We start from the raw sequence: 27729 nt of genomic DNA, 5'->3' as shown, positions 1-27729 counted from the left end.
CACACTCTCCCCCACACCCAGGCCAGACGTGGGCATGATGTAAAGGGAACGGAAAAAGGAAATAGTGCCCACTGCTCCCCTCCCAGGCAGGGCAAGTGGGAAAGTGAAGAGATGGGGATTAGGCTTTGCGACACAGGACAGCAGGCTGAGGCCCAAGGGGAGGTGGGCAGTCACTGCTTGAGGAAGGGGTGCCCAAGGATGACATTTAAACACCTCCACCTTTTTTACTGTTAGTCTCAAACATGCGGCAGTCTGTTTGATGGCACAGCCCTGCCCTGGGGGTGCCCTGGGGTGGGGGACTCAGAATGGAAGTACAGAGTTGCGAGAGGGCATTAAGAACAAGCAGGGCCAAGAGGTGGGACGGGGTGCAGTTTGATTTGGATATATGGGGACAGGCAGCCCAGGGAGCTGGGGTCTTGGAACCTTGCAGGTCCCATGTGGAGGGTTATTAATATGTTATTAATAAAAGTATTACTATCTGATGGCCAATTCTACAAGTGGGCCCTCCCTGTCCAGTCCAGGAACTGGCAGGAGATAGGCACTGGTATTTTCAGTGTTTGTTGAATGAATAAATGACCTGGAAAACTTTATCTCGGCCTCCAAACCCTTTGGAACACAATGTGTCAGGAAGAATAGAATTCTCCATCCTGCAAAGCCACCTGGAGCCAGCAGTCCCTGCTCCATCAGCAGGTGCAGGGGTGGGGAAGAAATGGTCCCTCCTGCTCTGCACGGCCCAGGCCATTCCTGGGGTCTGGGGTCTAGGGTCAGGGGGTGACCTGCACCAGGGACAGAGTGGGCCAGCAGCCTGGACAAGACTGGGAAGCCAGCTATAATAGATGCTCTAGGACACTAAGGACCCCTGCGGTGCAGTGTGCTGCCTCAACCTCCAGGTCTTTCACTGTCGTTTTTCCCTACTCTGCACATGGTTTTTTTTAGACCTCTGGCACTTAAAGACTGTTGCTAGTGAGTGTACAGAAATCACAGTGAGCAAACAATAAATAGCAAGCTTTGAGAATCAGTAGGGAGCCCATCATGTCCTTGAGGAAGGGAATGATCCAATGGAGCCTTAAGGAACAAGGAGTGCTGGACAGGAGGGCCGAGAGCCCCGGGAGGAGGAAGGCGAGATGCTGAATGCCTGCACAGGGGTTTGGGGGAGGAGGGCAGAGATGGACTCTGTCTTCCACGACAGGAGGGACAAGCATGAATTCTGCTGTTCTGTACCAAGCCAGAGCATTGCCCAGAACCAGGCTCCCACCCCTAGAAGGTGACACGGCTGGACATCGCCAGGCCAAGAAGAGACTCAACCACTACCACATCAGCCGTTGCCCGAAATGACAAGTACCGTTTATTGTCATTACACAAATGGACCCCGCCTCTGGCTTGGGCACCGTCCCACGGACCAGCAGATGAGCATGGTCAGCCGACCCCTTTCCCCACCCCCGAGTCACGTGCAGTCATACACTCCAGGCAGAAAGTCGCAGTACCGAATACCGGACACAGGTTCCCTTGGCTTGGTGGTGCATCTCTGATCCACAGACTGGCCCACCTCTTGGAGTGGCCAACGGAGTCGCTGAAACGTTGTCAAATAAGCAAGTAAGTGCAGGAGCCCTGGGCTGGGGGCCTCTGGCCTCTGCAGCCGGGTGGGAGGAGGATGTCCAAGGTGTCTGCGGGGTAGGCCTCGGCTCCACACCTCCACTGTGACCACAGCCTCAGGTCAAGCTGTGCTGGGGCCATCCACCTTCCTTTGCCATTTAGAAGATGGGGCTTGGAGCTTGGCAACACAGAAATTGACATCAGCCTTATAAAACCTTGGCTGAACCTACCGACCTCCAGGAGAATTTCAGCCAAAACAAAAAAGCAAATACACAGAGGGACCCTGGAACAAGAATCCCTCCCCATGGGAAAGACGAAGGCACGGAGATTCGAGCCAAGTTTCCCAACATGTTGGTGTTTGCAGAAAAGTCCGGTCACGTCACACACAGCACAGAGGCAAGAAGCGAAGGCAGTGGCATTCACAGGACTACTTTATATTAAAGTTTATTACATTTGGAAAATCTACTGTACAGGGAAAAACCCATTGGATTAAGTAGAGTTTTGCCAAAAGCAAAAGACTATCACTCTTTGGAAAATATTCCTGACTCCAGCCCAGGGCCCAGGGTGGGGCCACAGGAGCTAACGGAGAACCTGGCCTTGGATGGAGGCGCTCAGAGCCAGCTCTGCCCAAGACACCCCTTGTCAATTTCCAGGAGGAAGCAGCCCCTGGAGACGGCGCCACAGGCAGGATGGGCGTGGTCTGCAGGAGGATCTCCAGGCCCCTGCCGCCCTCCCTACGGTCCTCTCTGTCTGAAGGCTGAGTCCCAGCATTCACTTCTCACACGGGCTTCTCCAACGTGGCAGCGGCCCAGGCCTCAGCATGGCCCTGAGCTCATGGATACAGGCACAACTGCTTGAAAGAGGCGGCGGCCCCACGGCAGCCTGGACTGGCCAGCCTGCCAATAGACCACCAGAAATGGGGCCACCAGACAGACAGTCCATACCCTGTTGCACACATGAGCGACAAACTCAGAGACAACACACAAACTAAGCCTACATTTTGGCTTCCAGATTTGGTTCTCCTAGTTTAAAAAAAAAAAAAAAAAAAAAGCCTTCTTAACCCTGATGCTGTCTCCCGACCATAGATTAGGGAAGCAAGATGGGGGGATACCGAATCAACTTACTTAACTTACCTCAGAAGTAACAAGGTCTACTGGGCTATGAACAAAGAACTAGAGGAAACATGTGCAAAAACAAGTCGATATCTAGATTAGACCTCCCCACGAAACAAAGTGGACTCCTGTTCCCTGCCACTCAGCGGCCACCCCCCCAAGATGCTTGGTCCTACCAGTAAGTGCTATAGATGTGTGAGCCCCAAGCCCCACCCGCAGGATCTTCCAGCCACATGAGGCCATTTAGGTCCAAAGCAGTCGGATCCCCCTCCCCTCCAGAGCTGGGCCTGGGGAGAGGCTGCTTCAGTTTGGAGAAACCGAGTCAGAATGGTGCGATGCCAGGTGCTGGCTGTGGTGGAAAGGTCCTATGCGAGAAACCCCTGGTGCCCTAAGTCTCCAGGCAGAAGTCAGAGAAGCAGAGTGGAGCTCCCAGCACACCCCAGGACTCCATGGGCAGGAGCGACCAGAGGGGCTGGAGTGCTGGGGAGGTGGCATGGTGGCAGGGGAGGCGGCATGGTGGCAGGGGAGGCCAGGGCCTGCAGTTCTTCAAGGAAGAGGCAAGTGGGGGCCTAGTGAGTGGCAGGGCAGAGGAGGCGCATGGCTCCCGCGTCAGGCATAGAATTCCTCCTGTTTGGTGGGCTTCTGGTAGGCCCCGCCATTGGCTTGTTTCGGCTCCTCCAAGGAGTAGCTGCCTTCGTCCTTCTTCTTCATGCGGTACAGCATGAAACCCACCAGGCACACAGCAAAGATGAGTCCCACGAGGCCTCCGGCAATGACCCCTAGGGCAGGCAGATGGGGCCAGCTCAGCTCAGCGGCTCCTTGGGCTCTGCTGCAGACCCTCCCCAAAGCGGTGGCCTTGGCTGTGGTCAGCCCCACCCTGACCCCACAGCAGCAATTCACCCCAAACTACCCCCCTGAAAGAAAACTCACCTCCCAGCACCTCTTTCCTGTCCAGGAGGCCCTGTGAGGCCCCCGTGGCCCCCTGATCCACTGGGGACTGGTTCCGGTGGTCAGGCTCCACGGCCACTACAGCCGTGTTCTCCCCCGAGGTTTCAAAGGTGAAGTCCTGTGGGAGGGCAGGGGCAGATTGGGTTGACCAGGTCACCGCCAGCAGCAGCAACCAGCTCCACTACGAGACCCAGAAGCAGCTCCTGCCTCCCTGATCTTTGCCACCACCCACTCAGATGCACCCAAACCAGGATCGCACAGGGCCCGAAAGCCAGGCCTTCTTGCCACATCAACTCCGGACCCTGGCTGGACCATGGCACGGATATCACAAAAAGTGATACAAAGCACACATTTTTGTATGGAAATAAGCAGGCTTATTTTAGTGTAAAGCGTAAAATTCCCACGAAGCTATAAAATAAAAAATAGGACTTGGTATAACGTTCACTCTTGCAGCAGGGGCTGCAAGTTTGGATTGTGAGTTTGGGGAGCCCTCTCTTGGGTGATCTTTAAGGGTGCTTTTGCTCTGATCTCATAATTAGTCTGTCCTGCTCTGGGCGAGGCCCTGGGGGTAGGGGAAGGTGGGCCCCTGTGCCCTGTCTTCCTGGTGAGGAATACGAGATGCCCGCAGGGCACAGGTGTAGGGCCTGCCAAGTGCCAGGCATTAGGACCAACCCACCCAATTTCCCAAGGAATGCAGAGGCCACTCACCTGCTCCCCAGAGCCCTCTGCTGCTGGGAGCTGACTGGAGGCTCCATCCTCAGCAGCCCTCTCGGTGGCAGAAGGACCTCCATCCTCTGTGTGGGGAGTGTGAAGGTCAGCTTGGCTGGGTCCTGCAGGGGTTGAGGTCTCATGGTGGCCAGGCTGCATGTCCCTGTGGGGGTGGGAGGTGGCAGGCTCCTGGGCCGTGGTGGCTGTGGTCGTAGAGGCCTGATGAGTGGTCGGGAGCTGTGTGGTCTCCCTGGGTCGGGGGGTGGCCTCCTGCTCCCGGGCGGTGAGGCCAGGCTCCACTTCTAGCAGGACTACAGCTTCTCCCTCCTTGGGCCCCTCTCCAGCCGGCAAGGTGGAGGTGGAGGCAGCTGTGGCCTCCAGGCCGGTGGGTTCTGGAGACGTGGGAATAGCCGTCAGGAGCCGCGTGTCCTTCCAAGTGGAGGGGGTCTGCTGTGACAAGGTGATATCTTGCAAAGCACCTGCAGGACCAGAAGCAGAGTGTGTTGGGGAGGTGGGGGATGGGGAGGACCCGAAGCAGAGTGTGTTGGGAGGGAGCCCGGGGGGGACAGGACCAGAAGCAGAGTGTGTTGGGTGGGTCGGGGGAGGCTCCAGAGCACCTGGGCCGGCCAAGCTCAGGCTGTGAGGGAGGCTAGTACCTGGACAAGGCAGCTGAGGCTAAGCTCCTTGGAAAATGGACAAGGAGAGCTGTCCCTTCCCACTGTGTGTGTCCAGGCGCAGCCTGGTCTCTGGAGCCACGAGACAGGTGCCTAGGCCACCTGGGAAAGCTTTTCTGTGACCACAGGGGTGGGGTGGGCATCCCTTAGGGGCATAACTACTGTGGTTATCCTACTTATCCCAGGGCACACACTTCTCTGGCCCCACACTCCCTGAAAAAAGGCCCCCACTTCCAACAACAGACACTTCCAACAACAGATATCCTACCTTGCAGCTCTCAGGCCTCCGCTAGGTCACTTCCCCAGGGATGACCTCAGCCTCCTTCCTTAGCTCTCTCACCCCTCTTCTGAGGTCCACTCAAGAGCCACCTCCTCTGTGAAGCTTCCCTGACCACCTCCAGCTCAGGGACTTCTCTCCCCCAGTCCCCCGCAGGGAAAGGGGAAGTAAGGAAGGGAGCTTGGATGGAAGAGCTACACCCCAGCTGGCTCTGCGCTGCCTTACAGCTCCACAAGCTTATCAGGTCAAGGTATTATTCCCATTTTACAGATGAGAAAACAGAGGCTCAGGAGTCAAATAACCTTCTGAAGGGGGTTCCAGAGGTTTCTTAGTGAGTAAAGCTATTCCTAGTGAATATGAGCCTGCGTGCAGCAGGCGGCCCTGGGGCCTTCTGGAGCTCACAGCCTTCACCTCACCTCCGAGCATGAGCTCTCCTTAACCAGGCAGCTCACGGACCCCATTCCTCTCCTCAGCATTGCCCTTTGGAGCCAGCTGGGTGGAGATGGGGCAGGCAGGGTGCACTCAGCACATGCTCAGTAAACACAGGAGACTGCCTGACCACTGCCCCCAAGCATGACCTGTTGCCCTCTTGGGTGGGGGGGCCCCCATGACAACCTCACCTGCACCTGAGCCGGAGAAGTTGTCAGAGTCATCCCCAGAGCCATCTTGATCTTCAGGGGGCAAATTAGTAGCCACAATTTGCTGGAAAAGGATCAGAATATGGTATGAGTAGAGGCTTGGCCGGGTCTCTGCTGCTCCTGGGTCCTCTCCTAGACAGCTGAGTGGACTCACCCTACCCTGTGCTGCACAGGTACACAGGGAGAAGCCTTCTCATGTGGCTCCAGGACCCTCAGCTCTGGGCAGCACTTTGGTCCCCATGCCCCATCCCCTGATGCTACAACACAGCCTGGTACTGGGTGCAGGGCTGCAGGGGCACAACAGAGTAGGCAGGGCCCTCACCCTGAGAAGCTCAGTCTGGTGAGGGAGCTCCAGACCTCTCAGAAGGGCAGACAGGGAGCTGTTATTGGAAACATAAGCTGTGGTCCCGATGGGACCCCATCAGCCCACCCTACACTGTGAACCAGCTCTTGGGGGCCATCAGCCAGGGAGCTTTGGGGCCAAAGATTGCCAACCCAGCCCCACTGAGGGGCTTTCAAAAACCCCCAAGAACAATCTCAGGACAACCTGGATGCAGAGGCAGCCTCCAGGCATGCTGGCCCCCAGGTGTGGATACCGAGGACGGCACAAGGGACAGGGGCAGGGCTGGGCACAAGGAACTGTCTGTTCTGAGGCAGGTCTGCCCACACAGGGCAACCCCAGGCCTGGCCCTGATACACCTTCCCACACTTGGCCCAGTTCCTGTCTATAGTAAAGACTGGGTGCAGGCCTTTTGGTCAGAGTATCATCCTCCTTGGGGAAGGAAGGACAGGGTGTCCATCAGGCTGGGGACATATAAGGCTAATCTGGAAGGGGCCCTGCACTGAGAAGCCTCCAAGAAGTGGGCTGTGGGCCTGGGACGGGCCCTGCTGGCAAACAGCAGCCCCAGGAATGCTGCCTGCCTGCCCAGCTCCAAGAGGCAAAGGGGCCAGAGGGCAAACATATACACCTCTCTCCAGTTCCTGAGGCCGGGGCTGACTGGCAGGACCGGGGGCGGGGGCGGGGAGGCAGGATCATGCCACACACAGTGAGCAGGCCTGTGCAGAACCCTGGTCGGCAGGGAGGGCAGAAAGTCAGGACTGCCTCTGCCCTTCACACTGGCCCCAAGACCTCAGGTAAGGAAGAGAGAACCCAGCAGCCAGGTGGCGAGACGTGTGGCTTTGAGAGCCCTATTCAGCTGCGAGACTTAGACCCAAGGACCCCACTCACTACACAGTCTATCTTGAGAGGGCCCCAATGTCTGGGACCAGAACAAAGAATGAAAAAATATGCAGAACAGCACAGTCCAGAGCACTAGCTTTAGGAACTCCGGATCCTGCCACTCACTAGATGCGTGGTCCTGGGATGTCATTAAACTGCTTATGGCTTCTGTCTCTCCATCTGTAAAATGGGGAAATAATAACATCTACATTCCAGGACTGCTGCCAAAATTCAATGAAGCTATGCCTAACACAGCCTGGCACGCAGTGGGCACCCACAAACAGTGGCCACTGTCTAACTAGGGGAGCCTCAAATGCCAGCAGGCCTGTCTAGAAAGAGGGTGAAAGGGAGGTAGATAAAGTTTCATGAGAAGAGGGGGGCAGGAAGAAGTCTGTTCACCAGAAGCCTCTGCACTGACTTGTCAGAGGGGGCCCACCTGAGGCTGGGCTCCAAAGGAAAAGGGCCTCCTCAGCCCAAGAGGCCTTGCCAGGCCCTAGCCATAGGCCCACGGGTCTCACTTCTGGGTAGTGCAAAGCAGAGAGGGACAGACAAGACCTCCTGCCTCCTGAGGCAGCCCTGGGGCAGAGCCAGACCAGGTGGAGGCTCCACATCCAGGGGCCTAGGTCAGAGGGAAGCGTCAGACACGTGTAGAAACCACAAGGTCAGAAATAACACTGAACTTCCTTTGAAAGGACAAAAGCTAAACTGTATCTTCCTTCCCCCAAGAGAAAGGTTTTGACCCTAGAAGGGCAATTCATAGCCCATCTACAGTAACAAGTCACATTCCACCAAGGCTCACCTGCAATGAACAGTCACAGTCCACCATGGCCCATCTACAATAAACAGTCATTGACTTGACTGGTGCAGTGGCTCACGCCTGTAATCCCAGCACTTTGGGAGGATCACTTGAGCTCAGGAGTTCCAGACCAGCCTGGCCAACATGGTGAAACCCCCATTTCTACTAAAAATACAAAAATTAGCCAGGCATGGTGGTGCGGGCCTATAGTCCCAGCTACTTGGGAGGCTGAGGCAGGAGAATCCCCTGAATCCGGGAGGCAGAGGTTGCAGTGAGCCGAGATTGCGCCACTGCACTCCAGCCTGCGTGACACAGCAAGACTCCGTCTCAATCAATCAATCAATAAAAACAAACAATCATGGTCCATGCTCCCCCCGCCTCCACACAAGGCCACATCCGATCTACACCATCTCCATGTGGTGCTTCAAATACCTGTGCTGCCTTCCCAGAGCTCTGAAGCTGCCCTGGCCTCCCTCAAGCCTGTCTCCTTCATCAACAAAGAATACTGCCCACCGGGGGGGGCACAGAGTGGGCACCCCCACCCATACTCACTGGCATCATGGCTTCACTCTCATCCAAGGACTCTGCCCTGCCATCTCCTGCTGCACCACCTCCCTCAAGAGAAAGCTCGAGATGGGGCAAGGCACTGGCACTTCAACCCCACGAGCCTCTGCTGCATTGTAGAGCGCCGAATCTTTCAGCAGACGCCAGAGCCATTGGATCCATGCTCCATTCAACAATGAGGCAACCGAAGCCCACAGGGAAGACACACACACTGGGGCCCATGTACAACCTGGGAGGCACGGCCCAGTGAGACCCAGGAACGCCAGGGAGGCCCCAACAGGTTAGCAGTTTCCCAAGAGCATGGCTTTCCTCCTGACTAGATAAGCATTTCAGTCTGCCCTGTCCCTAAAAACAATTTGTTCCCTCAGTTCGGCTGGCTTATCCCTCTGCAATCTTGTTTACACAACAAGCTCTTAAGCAAATGTTTTCTCCACTGAAACCATCTCCCTGGCCTCCGGGGGCCTCTCCCCTCCCTGGGCCTTCAGTCTCCACTAAGGGGACGGGCTAGAGAGACCTCCCAAATCTCCTCCAGCTTGAACCTTCTGTGACAGCCCCTCAGATGAGAAGGTGAGATTTCAGCCCCCTGAGGAGGAAATTAGCAGAAACTGCTGAGTTTGAACTTGGATTACCAAGGTGCCAGCTGACTCCCGGAGTTTCTGGTGAGACTTTCGATTTCCTTTAGCAGGCCTGCTGTGCTGACAGCTGGCAGCAAACTCCCTCTAGGCCTCCTGGGTAGCTCTCCCCAGCATCATCTCCAACCTGGGTGCTTCCAAGGCTGCTTGGCCACGGCTCAAGGCTGCTCAGGAACAGGTGGCCTCAGCTTGGAGACTACCTCATGCCCTGCCCAGGAAGGCAACAGGCTAACCGGCCTTTAACCTCTGTAAGTCCCAGGAAAACCAACTGTTCATAGAACGAATCAACAACTTTGTGCTAGGTAAGATCTAGGCTTCCACTCATTCTGTTGTTCAAAGCAAGGGATGCCTTGCCCCTTCCCCACCCACAGCGCAGACCCTAGAAGCTCACTGATTAGAAAGCCCAAGGTTTGGCTCGCCTAGGGGCTGGGGGATCAAGAGGCAGCTGCCTGGAGTCTGGGGACAGGGAGTAAGGGAGTTAGGGTCAGGTTAGCCCATCTCCATCTCAGCCATGCTGGTCTCCTGGCCATACCCTGGGGACCCTGGAGAGAATCCTGGGGTCAGGGCTCTGACCCAGCAAGAAAGAGAGTGTGAAGGAGTGTGGCCTTCTCTAAAGCTGGAAACACTTTCCACCCATTCCTCTTTCTTCCCTACAACTCCCCTGCAGATGAGGCAGCGGGGCTGAGATCACTGTCTCTAGCAGATAAGGACTAGAGACTCTGAAAGGTGAGGGACTTGCCCAAGGCTGCCCAGACACTACAACTCCCCATGCAGCAGCACTGCTCTCCTCACCTGCCATCCCCTTCTCTCTCCCTAGCCCTACCAGTTGACCCAATCAGTTTTAAGGAAAACCTGTCTAAGGCTCCTCAATGGGATGGAGTTTCACTGAGCTGGAGTTGCTGAGCCTGCCCCAGTGGTGACGCTACCCAGGGACCAGCCCACATTTGAGAGGTGGAGAGGAAATGGCGTAGACCAGAATGGGACCTGTGCCACCAGGGATGGGGAGTCATCATCACCGGCTGCCAGCCACTACAAAGAGCACATCTGAAGTCTGTGGGCAGAGAGCTGGCAAAGAAGCTTCCAGAAGGCAGCCTCAAGCCAACTGCCAGCTTTCTCTCCCATACCAGAGGTAAAGAGGGCCACTCTCCTTGGCAACCTCCGTCTCAGCAGAGCCCCTTGTCCTGGCCAGCCCTGGGGCTAAGGGGCAGCTGCGCTGCAGCTCCTCTGCAAGACAGCTCAGAAGTGCCTTGGCTGCCTCAGAAGCCAGGATGTCCAGTGGGCATCTCAGACAGGTTCGAGGGGGGGCAGCGGGCCCAGTCGCTAACCCGAGAGGTTGCCCATCTACCCCTCCCCCATCAGCCTGAGGCCACCAGGTCAGAAGGCCTTTGGTTTCCAGCCCGTACCCTGAATCACTGACATTGGTCACCTGCTGCTTGAAGTGAGTGATGGGTAAAACACAAACCCCTTAAAAAGCATTACTACCAGGGGCGGTGGCTCCCGCCTGTGATCCCAGCACTTCGGGAGGCCGAGGTAGGCGGATCACCTGAGGTTAGGAATTCCAAACCAGCCTGGCCAACATGGTGAAACCCCGTCTCTACTAAAAATACAAAATTAGCTGGGCGTGGCGGTGTGCACCTGTACTCCCAGCTACTTGGGAGGCTGAGGCAGGAGAATCACTTGAACCCAGGAGGTGGAGGTTGCAGTGAGCCAAGATCATGCCAGGAGCTTTTGGAGAAAAGAGGGAAGAAACAGTCTGGTCCTAGCCCGGCAGAGCTCCCAGCCCCCCAGAACATATGGCCAGGTGTCCGGCTCCAGGGGGATTTTAAAAGGGGGAGCTTCAGAGGCTGAAGTACAGAGGGCTGCCCTAAGGGGACTACTAAGGCCAGGCCTTGAAGCCCCCAAACCACCTCAGGAGAGGATAAGACAACGCTCACCCCAGGCACTAACTTGGGCAGCGCAGGGGGCCTCTGATTCGCAGTCATCCGTGGTGGAGCAGGAAAGGGAAGCTGATCTGTCAGCTGTACCTGCCCCGTGTGGCCACGAAATCCCCGGCTTCTGTGGGAGCCCAGTCACTGAATCAACAAACCCCAACAGACCAGGGATAAAGGGCTGCCCCTTATCAAAGGAACTAGGTCACCGCCTTTCACAAGCAACCTGGACCAGGGGCCATGGCACTGGCTCTGGGGCCAGTGGACAGGAGAGACCCAGACCTGTTCCAGAAGCCCAGGCTGCGAGGTCATGAGGCAGGAGGGCCCATGGTCACGGCAGGCTGGACACCCACCCTCCCCATCCCGAGATTCCACACAATGGCAAATGTCCTCAGGAGGCTTGAGACAGGGTCACAGTTGTTTAGAAATCTTTCTTACCCCCTCGGTTTCTCAGTCAGATCTACACATACAAGGAAAACAGGCTGACTCTCCCCTCCCCTAGACTTCAGGACTCTTGGGGGCTGATATCTCTGAGCTGCAGAGCCCCAGCCTTTACCCCCACCTCTGCATCAAGACACCATACTGGCTGAGGGTGATAACCAAACCATCACCTGCATCCAGACTGCGGGCTCTCAGCTTCAGGGTCCCCAAGAATCACCAGGAGACCACTACAAATGAAGTCTTTCGAGTTCCCAGCCCAGAGGCTGACTCTGTCATTCACAAGCCCCAGGTCCTGTAGGGGGTCTTCAGACTGCACTTTGAAAACAATGAGGGGAGGAAAAGGCATCCCCCAGAGTGGCCCAGCCTGGAGGAGGCAAGAGCTCGTTTCACTTGAGTCCAGTGTTCAAAGTCAAGGCACTGAGTAGCAACAGAGCCCTGTGAACAAGCTCTAGTGGCAAAGGGACCAGGGAAAGCCCAGCAATGTCCTCTACATTTCCGACACGTCCACTCGCATAGATAGCACACCACAGTGGTGGCCCAGCCTCCCTCCCCCGGGAGCTGAAGGCCCACTGAACATCCAGAAGCACCTACATGACTGGGAAGTGTCTACTTGAAGCTGGGCTGAGGCTCCTTCGTGCCTGGGGCTGAGCCCACTGGTTTCCCACCAGCTGGCCCAGCTGCACCCAGCAGGGGTGAGCAGAAGACAGCTGCTGGAGCTGACAGACAGGTGGGCTCCAGGGACGAAGGCTGGGCCTGGAGGGCAGCACAGCCTGCAGGGCCTGGTCCTGCTCTTCCAGGGGTACCAGTGGGAGGGCACGGGAGAAAACGCTGCAACACCCTCTCCCAGTCCCACCGCCTTCCGAACGCCTCAGTGCCCTGCAGCGTGGATCTGTGGCTGCCTTCCCTCTGTGGGGAGCCCCGTGACCCTTTCCTTCAGCCTGGACTGAAACGGCCTAAGCACTGAGCAGGCAGGTCATATCCGAGCACCCAGGAGCAAGGGTCTCTGGGAAAGGGCTGGAATCCGCCATGCGGCTCCCATGCTGGGGACCTGGGCAGCTTTCAGACTCTCTCTAGACCTGTTCCCCACCTAGACGCCAGAAGGGGCTTGGTGGATAACGCTAAAGTGCCTTACGGCTGACAGGCTGGCCCCGCCGGCTTTAGCACCTGGTGCTGCTCTGGGAACTAGACAGGGGTTCTGTCCCCCAAGACTCTCCAAATGCCCCCTCCTCAGGGACCCACAGCACTGATCACCAGAGGGTGGCCCAGGGAAAATGACCAGGTCCAACATGGGGATAGTCTGGTGATAGTCTGGCCTCTGTCCCTAAATTACAGGGTGGTGCTAGAAACACCTTGCCTCAGGTTGCCCATCTGTACAACGGGGGTTTGGCCAAAATGGTGGGACTCATGGGAGTAGGCAGCAGGGCAGGGCCACAGGCCAGGAGACACTGGGCTCCCCCAGCCTCAGGATTGTGGAGGAAGTGCTAGACACATCACTCCTCTCCTAAGGCTGGTTTCCAAACTCAGGAGCAGGGAAAACACAGCCCGTCAGGGAGGCAGGCTGAGGCTGCAGATGGGGTCTGGGCCTCCAGACCCGAAATCCCCCACTGAAGCCATTCCCAGGAGGAGGGGCCTCACCGGTGCCTCAAGGCAGCATCAGCATTTCCGGGGACAGGCACAGCAATTTATCAGCTCACTGGCTCTCTACTGAGAACAAGGCAAGCCAGGGCCTGCCGAGGGTATGACAGGCAGGGAGTGATGGGCCCGGCCCAGGGCAGGAGGCAGACAGAAATGGGCAGGAAGAGGAGGCTGTCCCCAGCAGCACTTCCGAGAGGAGGAGCGCCTTTCGGGGACACTCTGGACGGCAACCGCACCCACAGCCCCACCCTGCCACTCGGAGACAGACCCCTTACTGTCCTGGGGGCTTCCAGGGCAGGGCTGGGGTGGAGGGACGGCATTCGCATTTGGCCTTCAAGACCACTTTCGGGTAATATTTTCCATTTAGTGTGAGGTCAGGGCTTTACAGATGGGAAGCCTGAGGTCAAGGTCGCAGAGCCGAGCCTCCCAGCCCTGGGCTTTTTGCCCTGCACCGCACTGCCTGCTCACAGTACACCGGGGGCGTTTATTGAAAGAGGAGGGATCTTGGCAGCCTCATGCCAGCTCCGATGCCCAAGCCAAGCCAGTGCTGCCCCCAGCACCCCCATACCTACCCTTCCACAGAGCTGGCGCCTGCCTCAGCAGCCCACATGCCAGGACTGGTCTCAGAACAGGCTCAGCTGAGGGCTGGGTGTGGAGCCGTGGAGCTGGAAGACCAGTTCCTCTGCTTTCCCCCCCCCCCCCGGGCAAAACCCGGGCCAGGCCAGGCAGGGCAAGGTTTCACCCAGGCAGGCGATGAGCAAAGCAACCCAACCCAGGCCCTGCAGCCTCAGTGCCTAGTTCTGCTCCGAGAGCCAAACAAGGGATCTGTCTCCCAAGACTCGCCAAACACCCCCCACTTAGGGACCCACAAGGACACTCGATCACACTGACTTGGTATCATCACCCTCAGCTTCCCAAGGGGAGTCATGGCTTAGGCAGGATGCCAGAGATATCCTAAATCAAGGTGACCGTGGGGCAACTGGCACCCTATGGGGACAGAGGGGGCAGCCAAGCCTCCAAAGCACTGTCCCTCCCCCAGCCCTGTCTGCCCCAAAGAGCCCACCAAAGTCAGAATCTCAGCCAAGATTTCCCCAGTCGGCCCCTACTGAGAAGCCCAGCCCCGTCAGTCCCCACCAGGTCCCCTGGAATGGGTAGCCACCGGACCTGGGGACTGGGGCACCTCTGCCAGATGGACTTCTAGGGACATCCTCCCCCTTGTACTTGCTAAATAAAGTGTCCTCAAGTTTCACAGAGGCAGAAACTGCACTTTTGACACACCTGCAGCCAGCCAGGGCTCCAGCTGTGTGTGAAGGTGGGGGAGGGGAACAAGCTCCAACTTTATTACCAAAATCTCTCCTATCAGTGTCCCCTGTCATTGCACAATATCCCTTTGAAAACAAGTCCTCTGGGAGGGCTAAAGGGTACCAGCACTCACACTACAGCATAAATCACTTCCAGGTGGGGAGGGGCTAACTCTGGAACTAGGCCACTGCGGGTAGGTGGGAGCTCTGGGAGAGGGAACAGGATTACAACAGAGAGGCTGGAAGATGTCAAGGGCAAAGTTTTTAACCTTTGTCAAAATGTGGATGCCAGCAATGCCATACCCAGGAAAGGAGGAAGAAATTCTCTTTGCTCTTCCTAGAGTCACAGATGTACACGGTTTCTCCTCCCACGTACAGAACAATGGGCTAGCCTGGGAACCTGCCTCTCAGATAAAGAACAATTCAGATTGAGTAAGCACTGAGGCTGCTGAGAAGCCCAGAGACACGGGAAGGCAGAGTGTCCCTGAAGGAGTCCCAGGGGAGGGTGGGGCTGGTCCCTTCTGGTTTGGGCGATGGGAGACAGAATTTTCTGTGACGGCTCTCTCTGAAGAGGGAGAAGCCACTTAGGAAGCCAGGTGGATCCTCCAGATTACTGGTGGGGCCCCAGGTCAAGTGGCTTGCCCTCCCTCTGATGGGCTGGCATATCTGCATAGCCTCCAACCCCCAGCACAGAGCTCCTAGCCCTCTCAGCCTCTGCACACGGTGGGTGCTGAGATGGCTGAAAGGGAGACTGTGGATACAGCTCCAGTCTGAAAAGCTCAGCATGACCCTAGGAAAGGGAAGTAGCCACATGCCTTGCCCAGAGCTCAGGGACTACCAGGGGAGTTGGTGGGCAGGGGGTGTGGTGGAAGAAGAGTCTAAGCCTCTGATCTGGGCTGGAGATTACTTGAAGAATAGAAACAACTGAATTAGGCTCTAGGGAGAAAAAGTGATCATAGCTAATGTTTATTGAGTCCTCTGGGCCAGAGGAGCTGGCAATCAGTTTTTTCCAAGCACTTTCTCTGAATTAATTAGTTTGATCTTCACAGTCACCTTAGGTTCTAGTACCATGCACATTTCACAGATGAGAAAATTGAGGCAAAGGAGCTATGTCATCTGTCCCAAGGCACACAGCCACTGAAGCCAGCAGTCTTGCTCTGGCAGGCATGCCATGAACCACCCATCACAGTGAAGCCCATAGGGCTCTCTCACTCTCAGGAAGACAACAGCCATCATTTCCACTGGTGGCACCCTGCAGTCTGGCCCAGCTTTGTCGGCATCCACAGAAAACCCAGCTCCTTCTCCAGGACAGCCATCAGTCTGAAGTTCTGGGGACAGGCCACTGTGCCCCATTGCTAGGGGTCCTGCCCAGCAGGCCTGAGCCCCTACCAGGGTGCCCCAATGTCTGGCTTTGCCTGGCCTCCTCTCCCATCCGCCAGCCCAGCCCATACCTTCTCAGGTCAGGAGGCAACCCAGCCTGTACCTTCTCAGGTCAGGAGGCAGCCCCTGGCAGAGGCTTGGGTGGAAGAGAGCAAAGTCTAGCCTGCTAGTGAAGGCTCATGTTTCTGAGAAGGGCAAAAGCCATGTTTGCAGGCCCTGTTAACGTCAGCAGCACTGGGGTCAGACCAGCAGGCCATTCACACAGAGTGACTCCACGCTCAGGCTGGGTCAGACTGCACCCCTTCCCACAGGTCAGCCTCAGTGCTCCCCTAGACTTGCTTCTCTGTGCTCTAGGCAAGGAATGGGCCCCAATCATATCACATATGGTATTTCATGGAATCTCTGCAAAAGCCCTCTGGGGCAGGATATGAGAAACTCCATTTTACAGATGGGGAAACTGAGGCTGGGGTAGGTGAAGAATCGTGCTCACGATGACACAGGGAGGAAGCGATGAAGTCCAGATGTGATCCAGGTGGGCTAGACTCCGTGTCCTGTGCTCCTCCTGGCCTCCACAACACCTCTCCACTCCAGCCCGAGCCGGGACTAACCAAGCCAGCTAGTTCTCGGTCCCACCTCACCTGTGAAGCCCCAAGGTCTCAGGACTCAATATTGGGCCCCCCAAAGGCAGGAAGGCCCAGGCCTTCAGGCTCAGGTGACTGCCTTACACAGGGAAGACAGATGGGCCAGAGTGCCCACTGCATGCCCAGCCTCCAGACAAGATCTCTAAGAATGAACCTCATTCACGGGAGGTGGGGAGGGAGGCAGGTGGCTCTATGCCCTTTCTACAATTCCCTGAGCCCAAGACAACCAGTCACTGCTGCAGATTCACCCAAGGAGACTCAGGGGTGAGCTTCCTGGACTTTCCAGGCCTGACCCCAGGGAAACTCCTCCTGTGCTCTTCCCCCAGGCCCCAGGTCCCTTTCAGGGAGGAAGGTGGGGGGCAGGGCCTGAAGATCTCATGCAGCCCAAGCAGGGCCCACGATCCCAGCCTGGCCCTCAGCCCCGCAGGCCCTGGCCAGCCTTGAGGTCTTGCCGCCCGGACCCTCCCCGATACCCCATCCTGGAAGAGATACGGTCACCACCACAGCAGCACTGCACCCTGCGGTTTTCTCTGGGAGAAGCTGGAATGACACCAGCCTCTAGGAAGGTCTCAGAGGCTCCTGAAACGCCCCACAACCTCGGGCCTTGCAAGCCCAAACCTGACCACCATATTCGCCTGGGACACTCCAGATAGATGGGCCTTCCAAGGCCTCGGACAGTTTCCTGGGCAGCAGGGATGACAGGAAGCTACTGGAGGTAGAGTCAATGCCACTCTGACACAATCAATCCCCAACCAGGTAAGGTCCCTGGAACATCAGCGGCCACCACTGGTATTGGTAGCATGGGAACAGCAGGGCCAGGGCCCAAGTTCTAAAGGGCTTTCTGGGACCCAGTTCATGACAAATGCCATAGTTGGCCACGAGCTCCTCGGCCCTCCAGAAATTCCTCCAACCTCCCCACATCCCACCCTGGCAGACGTGCAATCCTCACCGTACACATCCCAGGCCAGGCGCCAGAGTTCTGTCTCTCAGCCTGCTGAGCAGTACAGAAGATCCACAGAGAGAGCCAGGCAGCCCCACATGGAAATGACTATGAACTCAAGCTCACGCCACCGTGGGGAAGAGTTCCCTGAACACCTTTGGAGATCCATGGTGCACACGAGTGGTCCTAGAGCAGGATTGGCAGCCTTTGCAGCTCCCTCAGGGAGACCCCCTGCCCTGACACTTCCCATGGCCAGAAGGCAGCCCCACAGGTTTGGAGCTCCATAAAATGTCCTGCCTTACAGCCCAGGCTCCTAGTTCGATACTGCTGTATCGTGGGACTCTGGGACAAAACCCTTCCTGTGGGGAGACGTGACAGGTGCTGAATCGCGAATCCCGTTCATTGTCACTGCAGAGACCACCTCTCTCGTCTGGTTCCAGTAACAGCCACCCTCTCTTACAGGAATCCCCTGGACCAGATATGGAACTGTCACCACTACACAGGGCTACGCACACAGCAGGTGCCCAGGATCTGGGCTTTAGATCTGGTCAAGCCAGATAGGTCTCATGAAGCCCTCAGAACTTGAGGCAGCAGAGCACAGGCAGGCCCCCAGATACCCACCAGTCACACGACACAGCCACAAGAGGCCATGCACCCAAAAGCATTGCCTCACCTCTGCCTCTCAGCCCCTTCCCCCTATGTCACAGATGGGTTCACTGAGACCAAGAGAGGCCTCTGTACACAGTCACTCGAGAGTGAGGAGGCAGGGCCAGGACAGAAAGCCAGGCCCCTGAGCCCCGGCCTGTGTCTTGCTGCACTCTCTGCCTCGTGCCGGCCCCCAGAGGGCTTGCAGTGGATCAAGGTCGGTTGGGTGAGTCTCAGGGGAGGACCCGTGGGCCTGGCACCATGACTCAGCTGATGAGTGGACTGATCAACATGCCCGCCTTCCCCACTGCCCCAACCTGCCCGCCACAGCCTTCATTCCTGCTGTTGAGTGGACCTCGGGCAGGTGCCAGGACTCTTGGGTGTGTGTGCGGAGAACATCACACAGTCCCAGCCCCGGCCCAACCTCACCCAGACACCTCTGTCCACTCCAGCTCCCACAAGGAGCTCGAATCCACCCCTCAAGCAGCCTGCCCTGCCCTCCACTGGCCTGGCCCATCCCACCGATGACCCCTTGGGCAACCAACTCTCCTTCGAATCCCTAGAAAGGATACTGGCAGAGAAATGTGAGCCCCCAACAAGTCCTTCAGTGCCACCTCCACCCTTCCCAGGATAAGGTCTCTCTGTAACCATGTGGCTCTCAGAACTGAGGACAGGAAGAACGACCCTTTGGCAGAGGAGGAAACTGAGGCCCAGAGGGGCAATGGCCTGCCACAGCCAAACAGTCGGGGCTCAGCTGAACCAGGAAGGCCAGGTGACCTGACTGCCCGTCTCCGTAGGAATAACTCCCACAGAGTTCCAAGGCCAAGGCCATGATGGATGTCAGAGCCACAGTGAAAAAGAGAAAAGGCCACCAGCAGAGGTGGGAGGCAGAAAGGAAGCTGGTGTCTGAAAAGGAAGCTGCAGCCAGGTAGTGACCAGGCCCCCCAAAACTGAGACTGCAGCCTGACAGGGGAAGGCAAGTCAGGAGTGCCCAGGCAAGGCCCAAATGCAGTGGCAACCTGTGCAGTAAGCACCCCCCCACACACACACGGACACACACACACACAGACACACATATACACGGACACAGACACACATAGAAACAAATATACATGGATGCAGACACACACAGACACATAAACACACAGACACACACACACAGAGACACACGTACACACAGACACACACACGGACGCACACAAACACAAAGAGACAGACACATAGAGGGACACACACACGTACATGGACAAAGACACACAGATGCATGGACACACACACAGACACATGGAGACACACAGATATACACACAGACATACACACGCAGACACACACACACAGCATCTCATGGTGCTGCAACCCTCAGGTGAATCACTAGGCAGAGAGTTTTTCCCAGGGCTGACGGCCAGATGAGGCCCATCCTCTACACAAAATTAGGCAGCCACGAAGCCATAAAAGCCAGGAGGTCAGAGACCCTTGAGGGGCTCCCGGTGGGGAGAGGAACCAGTGGCAGCCTCGGGAAGCCCTGAGTGCAGCAGGAGAGGTCGCTGGGCAAGTGACTGAGTGCAGGAGCAGGTCCAGCCGCCGCCTGTTCTGCTCTCCTGACTCAATGGCCCCAAGACCCAAGATTTCCCACGGCACACCCCCCTTGCCCCGTAAGCTTGCTCCCACCCTTACAGGCCCTGCCAAAAAGCAGGACACTTGCCAGGGGAGGCTCAGGCCACCCCTCCCCAAGATCCCCACAGTACTGACCACAGGCAAGCTGACCCAGTGCACCTGTCTCAGGAATGCCAGGGACCTTCTCACACTGTCTCTCCACCTAAATGAAAGCTTCCTGAGGGCGTGCAAAGGCAGTAACATCACAGGTAAAGCTCACTCTTCCAGGGGAAGCGATGGCGTGGGCCCCATGACCACCTGCAGCTGGACAAGACAGTTGCTGAAGTTGCCCCAAGCCCAGGGTCTTGACTCCGCGGCCTCACCTCTACAACCTGCACCCCAAACATACCTCCTTGTGGTGAGGGGCATACACACATCAGCCTTCCCCTGGAGCCTGCCAGGGCACGCATGTCCCATTCAGTGGAAGGTTCCAGAATACATGCTCCCATCCAAAACCCAACCTCTGCTGGAACAGCTGAGAGAGAAGTGACAGGGTACAGGATCCCAGCACCAAAGCCCTCTTTCCACAAACTCCCTGAATCTCTCAGGGCCTCAGGGGCCCTTTCAACCCAAGACTCCAAAACTGGTTGGTGAAAAGAAGGCAATTGGGCAACAGTTGAAGCCCGGCAATCACCTAATGACCAGTTCCTCATGGGCTGTCCCCGCCCCCAGCAGGACCTGGTGTTGGAGGGGACCAGGAGGTGACTGTGGCACCAGAGCCAGGAGTCCTGGGTTCTGGCCACCACCTGCGCCATGCTGCCCGCCTCCCAGGCTTACAAAAGAATCTGCTAATTCCACGAATGTTTCCCCAGCGCCCAGGGTAAAAGATGGTGCAAGCTGGGCACCACCTGGGGTCTGGCCTGAGGGCGCCATCCAAACAGGCCCCTCCACACCCAGTCCACTTGGTTCCCACCCTGCTCTCTCAGGTCCCCATTTACTTCCTGTGAGGAGCTCTCGCCTGTCCCTGAGGGGCCATCAGTTGAACCCAACCCAGTGCTGTTTGCCTGATGGCACTGTTCAGGCCAGCTCAGCCTGGCCCAGCCCCCTCAGCCCAAAACGCTCATATCCATGGTCTTCAGGACGGACCAGCAAATGCCCAGTAGAGCCTTGCAGGGTTCAGCCAGCCCCCAAATGCCAGGCTTCTCAGGGGAGACTTGACAGTCTTGCGATGTATTCACACCATACACATGCGCACACACACACTGCACACACACATACAAATCCTGTCTCAGCCAATGGAGGGGCCCGCCACCCTAGGCCTCAGCTTCCTCGTCCACAAAATGGGGCAATGATATATATTGTAAAGGTTTTGGGTAAAGTTCAAATAAGAATGAAAGAAAAGTACTGAGCACTCAACAGTAGGCACTCAAAAAAAAGGTAACCTTAATTATATCGACAGCTAACTTTCCTCAGGCGGTTTCATCACAAAGTACTTTCACATATCCATTATGAAATGAATACGCAAATGACAGAATGAGGACAGGGAGAACAGGTATCATGATGTCTGCTTTACAGATGAGGACAACAAGACTTGGAAGGAAAGTGACTCACCCCAGATTATGGAGTAAATTAGTGGCAGAGTTGAGACTCAGTCCTGGGGCTCTACTTAATCCAAAGCCATTTCTGGCCTGTCACACAGTATGGATGCACATTATATAGAAACAGGAACTAAAATCCAAATCAAACATGTGGTGAAGAGTTGGGGGCATGACCAAAGCTGAGAGTAACAGTCAAGGCTAAAGAATAATGGCCCTCAGCTGGTCAGTCCAGCTACCTGTGACCAGCAAGTCACTTACAGGTCAAACCAGGTCGAGGAACTTGGAACATGGGGGTCAGCAAGCACTTCCCCCAAGAGATGACTCATTTTTCTCCACTGAGAGAGGCCCCTAAAGGCCTCACCTTGGCAGCACCTCTTTGTTACTCTAGGTGGGGTGCAGGGAGGTAGAGGGGAGACCGCAACAGGTCCCAGCTGAAGTTCATGAAGGGTACAAAATCCACATATCACAGATCATCAGTCTCACTCACAGGCAAGGCCCTTACCCAGAGCCTAAAACTCTCAGCTTGGAAATAAGCCTAACTCATCTGATTAGTTTTTTAGTGCCACTGGAGAAAAGTAACAAATTAGAACTGATCAGAAAAGCTGCTGGCTACACTCAGGCACATAAATGTCACTTCTGGCTGCTCTCTGGAAAAAGCAGAAAGACCAGAATTCAAAACAGAGCAACCTGGGGCACCAGGCAGAGGGGCAAAGTGCTCTTCAGAGCACAGTAAATCCAGGAGACAATGTCCCAACCCAGCACAATGATGCGGAGGACGACCCTGGCAGGCAGAGATTAAATCATGCCTAGCATTTTTTGGTTGATAAAGGAAGGGAAATAAATACTTCAGAGAGTCCTGCCCAGAGTAAGAATACTCGAGGGTAATAGGGAGTCTTAGCTTGATGAAAAAATATGAATACACAGGACACCTCATTCCCAAGGGATTTCAGGAATCCAAAATTCTGCTGCAACAGAAAAGATTCCTCTAAAAAACTGCAGAAGTCAAGCTTTTCATTAATTCTTTCCAGGCTCTCTCCTTTCTTACTGTCTCCCTACCAATGTGTGTTAATGAGGTTTTACTGGAACCCATCATGAGCCACAGGTAGAGACTTAAACCGCTCCACCCTCCCTGTAGAGCTGAAGCCAGGGATGACATCACTTCTAGAAGGCTCTGAGCCTGAGCGGAGGCAGCCAGTGCCTCCCCCTATACCCTCTCTGCCCGGCTGTGGGAAAATGTCTCTACTAGCCCCCATAATTAGGGCAAAAGGGATTTTATGCCTTTCAAGAAAGAGAAGAGAGAAAGAATGAAAAATAGCAAATAACTATTCCAGAACAAGCCATTTTTCTTACATGGCAGAAACAAAAGATCACAGTAAACACACACACACACACACACACACACAGAGAAAGAGAGAGAGAAACCTTTTTAGACAAACCTGTTTTAGTCTCTTGGGAGTGGTTTTGAGCAACCTCCTCTCCTAGCAGCCTCCCCTCACCCATTCAGTCACTCCTTGCTTCCCTGGTCCCCAGGGGGTTTCTGACCTGCTTCCCACTGGGGCCAGAGTGAACTTTCAGAGAGGGTCAGATCTCTGCCACTTGCAAATACCTTCTCCCATCTTAAAGCAAATCCCAGCTGCCTGATTTCTTTTAGGAAAGGGGTATCAGAGCTTTGGGAAGGCAGTGCATGCCCCCACCTTTAACCTAACAGGGACATTCACTGTAAGAGGAAGAGGGCAGAACTGGGAAAGAGAAAACAAACTAATCTTTGTAAGATCAGAAAAAGCAAAAAGAACACCTAAGCTTCAAGCCAGAGTCTGACCCCAAAGCTCAGGTGGAGCTTTCAGGCTCAGCTCAAGCACCTCCTCCAGGAAGCCTTCCCTCCCTGCAGCTCCAGGGAGTCTCCCTCCTTTCCCCTTTTGAGACTCTCCTGCCTCCTGGGCCCTGTGTCCAAGTTTCTGGGCAAGAAATAACGCCTCACACTGCAGCATCTGCCCCAGCCCACAGAAAACTCCAGGAAAGGCAGTTCACGGGGAAGCCCAAACTCCACCTGCCTCCCCAGCATTAACGGGTGCGGTGGGATCCCAGGGCTCTGGAATGTCTGCTTTACCCCAGGCAGGCAAGGGAACCAGCAGCCCTCCTAAATCCAGCCGGAAATAGGTGGAGGACCCAACTTCAGCCGCCCCTGCTGAGGCCCCATCATGTGCGAGAATGGGGCAGTGAGGTGATGCCCGGCGGTCCAGGGAGGTAAGCCACGCAGCTCCATTCTCTTCTCCAAACTCGGAGCGAAGACTCCAAGCACAGTCTCAGTTCCACAGAAACCACCACCCTAGAGAGCAGCTTCTTGGACCTGAAAGCCAGGAGTGCATGAGACCCAGCTCGGAAATCATGGCCCTCCTCGTGCTCCCAGATACCCCTCACAGTCCAGCCCATTCACAGTTCAATAGGCACAGGGACCTCTCCTGCACCTGAAAACGTCTGGAAGCACGAGTCACCTGGGAAGCAGGGAGGGCGCTTTACACATCGGTCTCAGAAACGACTGTCCCTACCTCATCTCCCATGAGACAGACTCTGTAAAGAAAAAAAAAAACCAAAGCGCTCAATAACTGGCAGCTACTACACGAGGCAACGCTTACGGAGGGTCAGCGCTGCTGAGACTTGTCCAGATGCCACATTAGCAGTGGAGGACCCGAGTGCCCACCCCGCCCCCGCCCCTCCCTGCCCACGTGCCTCCCTTTGCCAGAGCTGGGGAAGTCGAACTGTCCAGATGCAGTGGCGAGACACCGCCACTTCCGGAAGGGGAAGCGCCCCTGGCTCCGCACCTCCCCTCTGCATCCCTGGGGATGGCCGAGCCGGCCCGCAGGAGGGACCCCGGGAGGCCAGCACCGGGCGCGGGGGCTGGGGAGGCGGACTCGGGCACCGGGCGGCCCGCGCTGACACCTGGCTGCGGCCCAGGTCCCAGCCCCCGTCAAGGCCAGCGTTACGGGGCGGTTCCCAGGAAAGGGTTACAGGGGCCGAGAACAAAGCGCCCCCATTGGGGAAGGCGGGCTAGCGGCCGGTGGCCGGGGCGGGAGAGCCACTTTCTGGGGACCCTCAGGCTGCTCTTTGTCGGCCACGTCCCTCTTTAGTGGAGCGTCAGCCCCGCTGAAGGTGGATGCTGCATCCCACCCAAAGGCCTCTTACAGCCTCGAGCTCCACATCTGCCCCTCTTTTCCCCCAGCTGCACTGGGCGGGCCAAGGGACCCGCCTTCCCTCCGCGCGGCTTCAGCACAAAGCCGAGCCGGGGAGCGGGAGGCCATTCCCGGGTCCCCTCGCTTGGAAGGCGCCTGCGCCTCGGCCGTGCCCGGCACGGGAACGCGCTCTCCGGGGCCAGCTCAACTTCAGCAGCCCAGAAGTTAGGCTCCTCCGGGTCTCCAGCGTTCCGAGGCCAACTTCCCGGAACCTCCCGCTGCCGGGCCGGCTCAGCTCACCTCGAGCCGCCCACGGCAAGCCCGAGGGCCCTGCAGACGCTCGCCCGCGCCCCCCACGCAGCCCTGGCCCGGCTCCCCGGGCCAACGCGGCCGCCTCCCGCTCCCGCGCCGGCTGCGCTGTGCCCAAACTTGCCCCGGCGCAAGGGGCCGGGCGCCCGGGCTCGGCGGCGCTGGGGCGCAAGCCCGCGGGTCTGCTTTGAATTAGGGTCTGCAGGGGGGGGGGCGTTGTGGCCGCGGTCACTGCATCCCCCTGGGTCACCGACGGGGGTCCGGCCGCCGCGGTCGCCGGGGCGAGGAGGGTGGGAACGGGCGACCCCGGGCGCCGCTGTGGGCTGGCGGGCTCCGACACATGTGGAGACGTTTTACATAATTGAGCGCGGGGCCCCGGCCCCCCACCCTCCCCAGCGCGGGACCGGTGCGGCACCCACCGACAGCGGAGGAAATTGGGGCTGGAGCCCTGGTCTCGGGGCTCACCGTCCCGGGACCCGCTGGGCTAGCGCGGGAAGAAGGGAAGTCTCCGCTCCCCCTCCCCCTCCACGTGCACCCGCCGGCATCCGCGGGTGACCAGTCCCGGCTTCCCGCCGCCTCCCCGCCTGGCCGCTGGCCGCACTCACCGGCAGGGCCGGCTGCAGGCTCAGCGCCAGCGCGCACAGCCAGAGCCAGAGCGCCGCGCGCCTCATGCTGCCCGGACCGGCGGCGGGAGCGCGGCAGGCTGCGCGGGTCGCGGCTGCGGGCCGGCTTCGCGGGTTCCGCTGCTCGATGCTCTCTTGGGCGCCTGCCCAGCGCGCCGCTGTCCCAGGCGAGGGCTGCAGGGTCCGTCGGCTGGAGTCCGCTCTCTACTGCCGGATTCCCCTCCGCTCGGCTCGGATTCGGCCCGTACCTCTCCCGCCGAGCTCCGCCTTATAATAAACCCACAGGCCCTTCCTTAGCCGTTGCAAAAACTAGCCCCCCACCCCCAGCTCCGCCAGGTCTCCCGGCCAGCCCCAGTCCACACCCCCCAGGACCCCGCCCCCCCAGCCACCCCTCCCGGCCCCTTCGGAACGCCCCACCCCCGGCCCTAGCCCCGCCCCCGGCCCGCCCCTAGGGCTCTTGCCTGCCTGGCTACCGCTCCTCCGGTGGCCGAACGTCGCTTTCGGGAGCTGTGGTCCCCGCAAGCCGCCGTTCCCAGCCTTTCAGCTCGGCTGCTCCCTGGGTGGTGGGGCCGAGGCGCACCCCCTTCTGCCCGGGCCCGGGGTGCGGAGGCGCAGCCCGGGAGAGGGGCTGAAGGGGGGCAGGCAGTCCTCGGGCGCGAGTGTGCAGCGCCCTCTGGGCGTGGACGCGGAGCGCGCTCCAGGTGCGCAGGACTCCTAGGTCTGTTGGGGAACGCTTTCTGGGGCAGGGCGGGGACCCGGGGGCGATGGGGCCTTCAACCGACGGGCAGACACACACAGACACACCCCGGCTATCCTCCAGCTGCGATGTGGCTCGCTGCGCCCCGCCGGCCCAGATTCTCCCGTACGCTCGCGTTCTTCCAGCACTCCACAAAGTGCTGGAGACTTGGGGCCTTAGTTTAAACAGCTGCACCCGCACGGAAGGGCTGCAAGAAAAAGGGGGACGGGGGCGGAGTTCGCAGCGTCTTTCTGTGGAAGACAACGCCCTCTCTCTTCATCTGAGCTAAAAGGAAAAATAAGTAACTTCTTTGTTCCCCGGTGACCTCGGGCACGCGGATCTGAGGAGCACCGTGCAGTTGCTGCTCCTTCGAGATCCCCTGCGAGGCCCTGGGCCTCAGTCCAAAAAGCTGTGGAAGGCCTGCGGGTGTAGGGGAAACGGCCGAGAGAGCAAAGGGGAAGAACCGGACGGGCCCTGCCCACATCTGGCAGGCAGGAGAGATGGTGCCAAACGACCTTCGCACCTGGGCCCTGAGACCAAAGATGGCGTCGTCCTCCCCTGTCTTCCCTAGGCGGAAGACAAGAACTTGGGTCGGCCTGAGCTGGGGACCAAGAAAATATCGGGAAGTGTCCAGTGTTCCTCTTTAAAAGAATTAAACCTTCCTGGGCCACGCAGGGACTGACCGTGGGACCCTGGACTCTCCTCCACCTTCCACCGTGGAGCAGGCTCTGGAGCCGAGCAGCCTCCTGCGTCCCCATCTCATCCCCCCACTCCTCCTCACAGCACTAAAAGATGATGGCCTGCTTGTACCCCTGCTCCTGAGCACCTGTTTGACCTCAAAGAGCTCTCGCTTTTGGGGTCTCCGTCTCCCCAAGTCTGTCTAGGGGGCAAGAAGACCTTCATCAGGGTTCTTGGGGGCCGATGTGAGCTCGCTGAGTGCCTGAGTGATGGATGGTCTCACAGCACGGCACCACGGAGGTCCAGCTGAGCTCGAGGAGTCCCTGTGGATTAAAAATGCCCTTTTCGAAGGTTCTACCTCTACCAGAGGGTGGCTCCACAGATCCCTTCAACCCAGTATGGTGGAAAAATAGGAATTTTGGAATCTTACCTTTCTCTACTGCTCAAAACAGAGGAAACTGGGGTTAGGGAGGATTCGATGGAGTCTTTTCATTTTTTAAAAGTCACTCACGGCCAAGCGCGATGGCTCACGCCTGTAACCCCAGCACTTTGGGAGGCCGAGGCGGGCAGATCACCTGAGGTCAGGAGTTCTCGATCAGCCTGGCTAACACGGTGAATCCTCATCTCTACCAAAAATACAAAAATTAGCCGGATATGGTGGCAGGTGCCTATAATCCCAGCTACTCGGGAGGCTGAGGCAGGGAGAATCGCCTCGACCTCTCGGGTTCAAGCAATTCTCCTGCCTCAGCCTCCTAAATAGCTGGGATTACAGTCGCACGCCACCACAGGCCAGCTAATTTATTTATTTATTTATTTATTTATTTTGTATTTTTAGTAGAGACGAGGTTTCACCATATTGGTCAGGCTGGTCTTGAACTCCCAACCTCAGGTGATACACCCGTCTCGGCCTCCCAAAGCGCTGGGATTACAGGCGTGAGCCACTGCGCCTGGCC

At 57.3% G+C, this 27729-nt stretch overlaps 1 protein-coding gene across 3 annotated transcripts; it reads right to left on the bottom strand.

The window, feature by feature from the left end:
• Positions 1-1322: 1322 nt before the first annotated feature.
• SDC1 (syndecan 1) lies at positions 1323-25755 on the bottom strand. Of its 3 annotated transcripts, none has more exons than XM_004028895.5 (5): positions 25345-25755; positions 5933-6014; positions 4362-4840; positions 3636-3771; positions 1323-3484 (listed from the first exon to the last, which is right to left on the bottom strand). In XM_004028895.5, the coding sequence occupies exons 1-5, from the start codon at positions 25408-25410 to the stop codon at positions 3315-3317; spliced, it is 933 nt and encodes a 310-aa protein (XP_004028944.2). In that variant the 5' UTR covers positions 25411-25755; the 3' UTR covers positions 1323-3314. The 3 variants fall into 3 exon arrangements, with proteins under 3 accessions (XP_004028944.2, XP_018876912.2, XP_018876911.3); XM_019021367.4 differs by lacking the exon at positions 25345-25755 and adding an exon at positions 8518-8709; XM_019021366.4 differs by lacking the exon at positions 25345-25755 and adding an exon at positions 7969-8010.
• Between the last annotated feature and the right edge of the window lie 1974 nt (positions 25756-27729).

This window comes from Gorilla gorilla, chromosome 12 (assembly GCF_029281585.2).
Source record: "Gorilla gorilla gorilla isolate KB3781 chromosome 12, NHGRI_mGorGor1-v2.1_pri, whole genome shotgun sequence".
Taxonomy (NCBI): Eukaryota; Metazoa; Chordata; class Mammalia; order Primates; family Hominidae; genus Gorilla; species Gorilla gorilla.
This window is presented reverse-complemented; position numbering and strand designations above follow the sequence as displayed.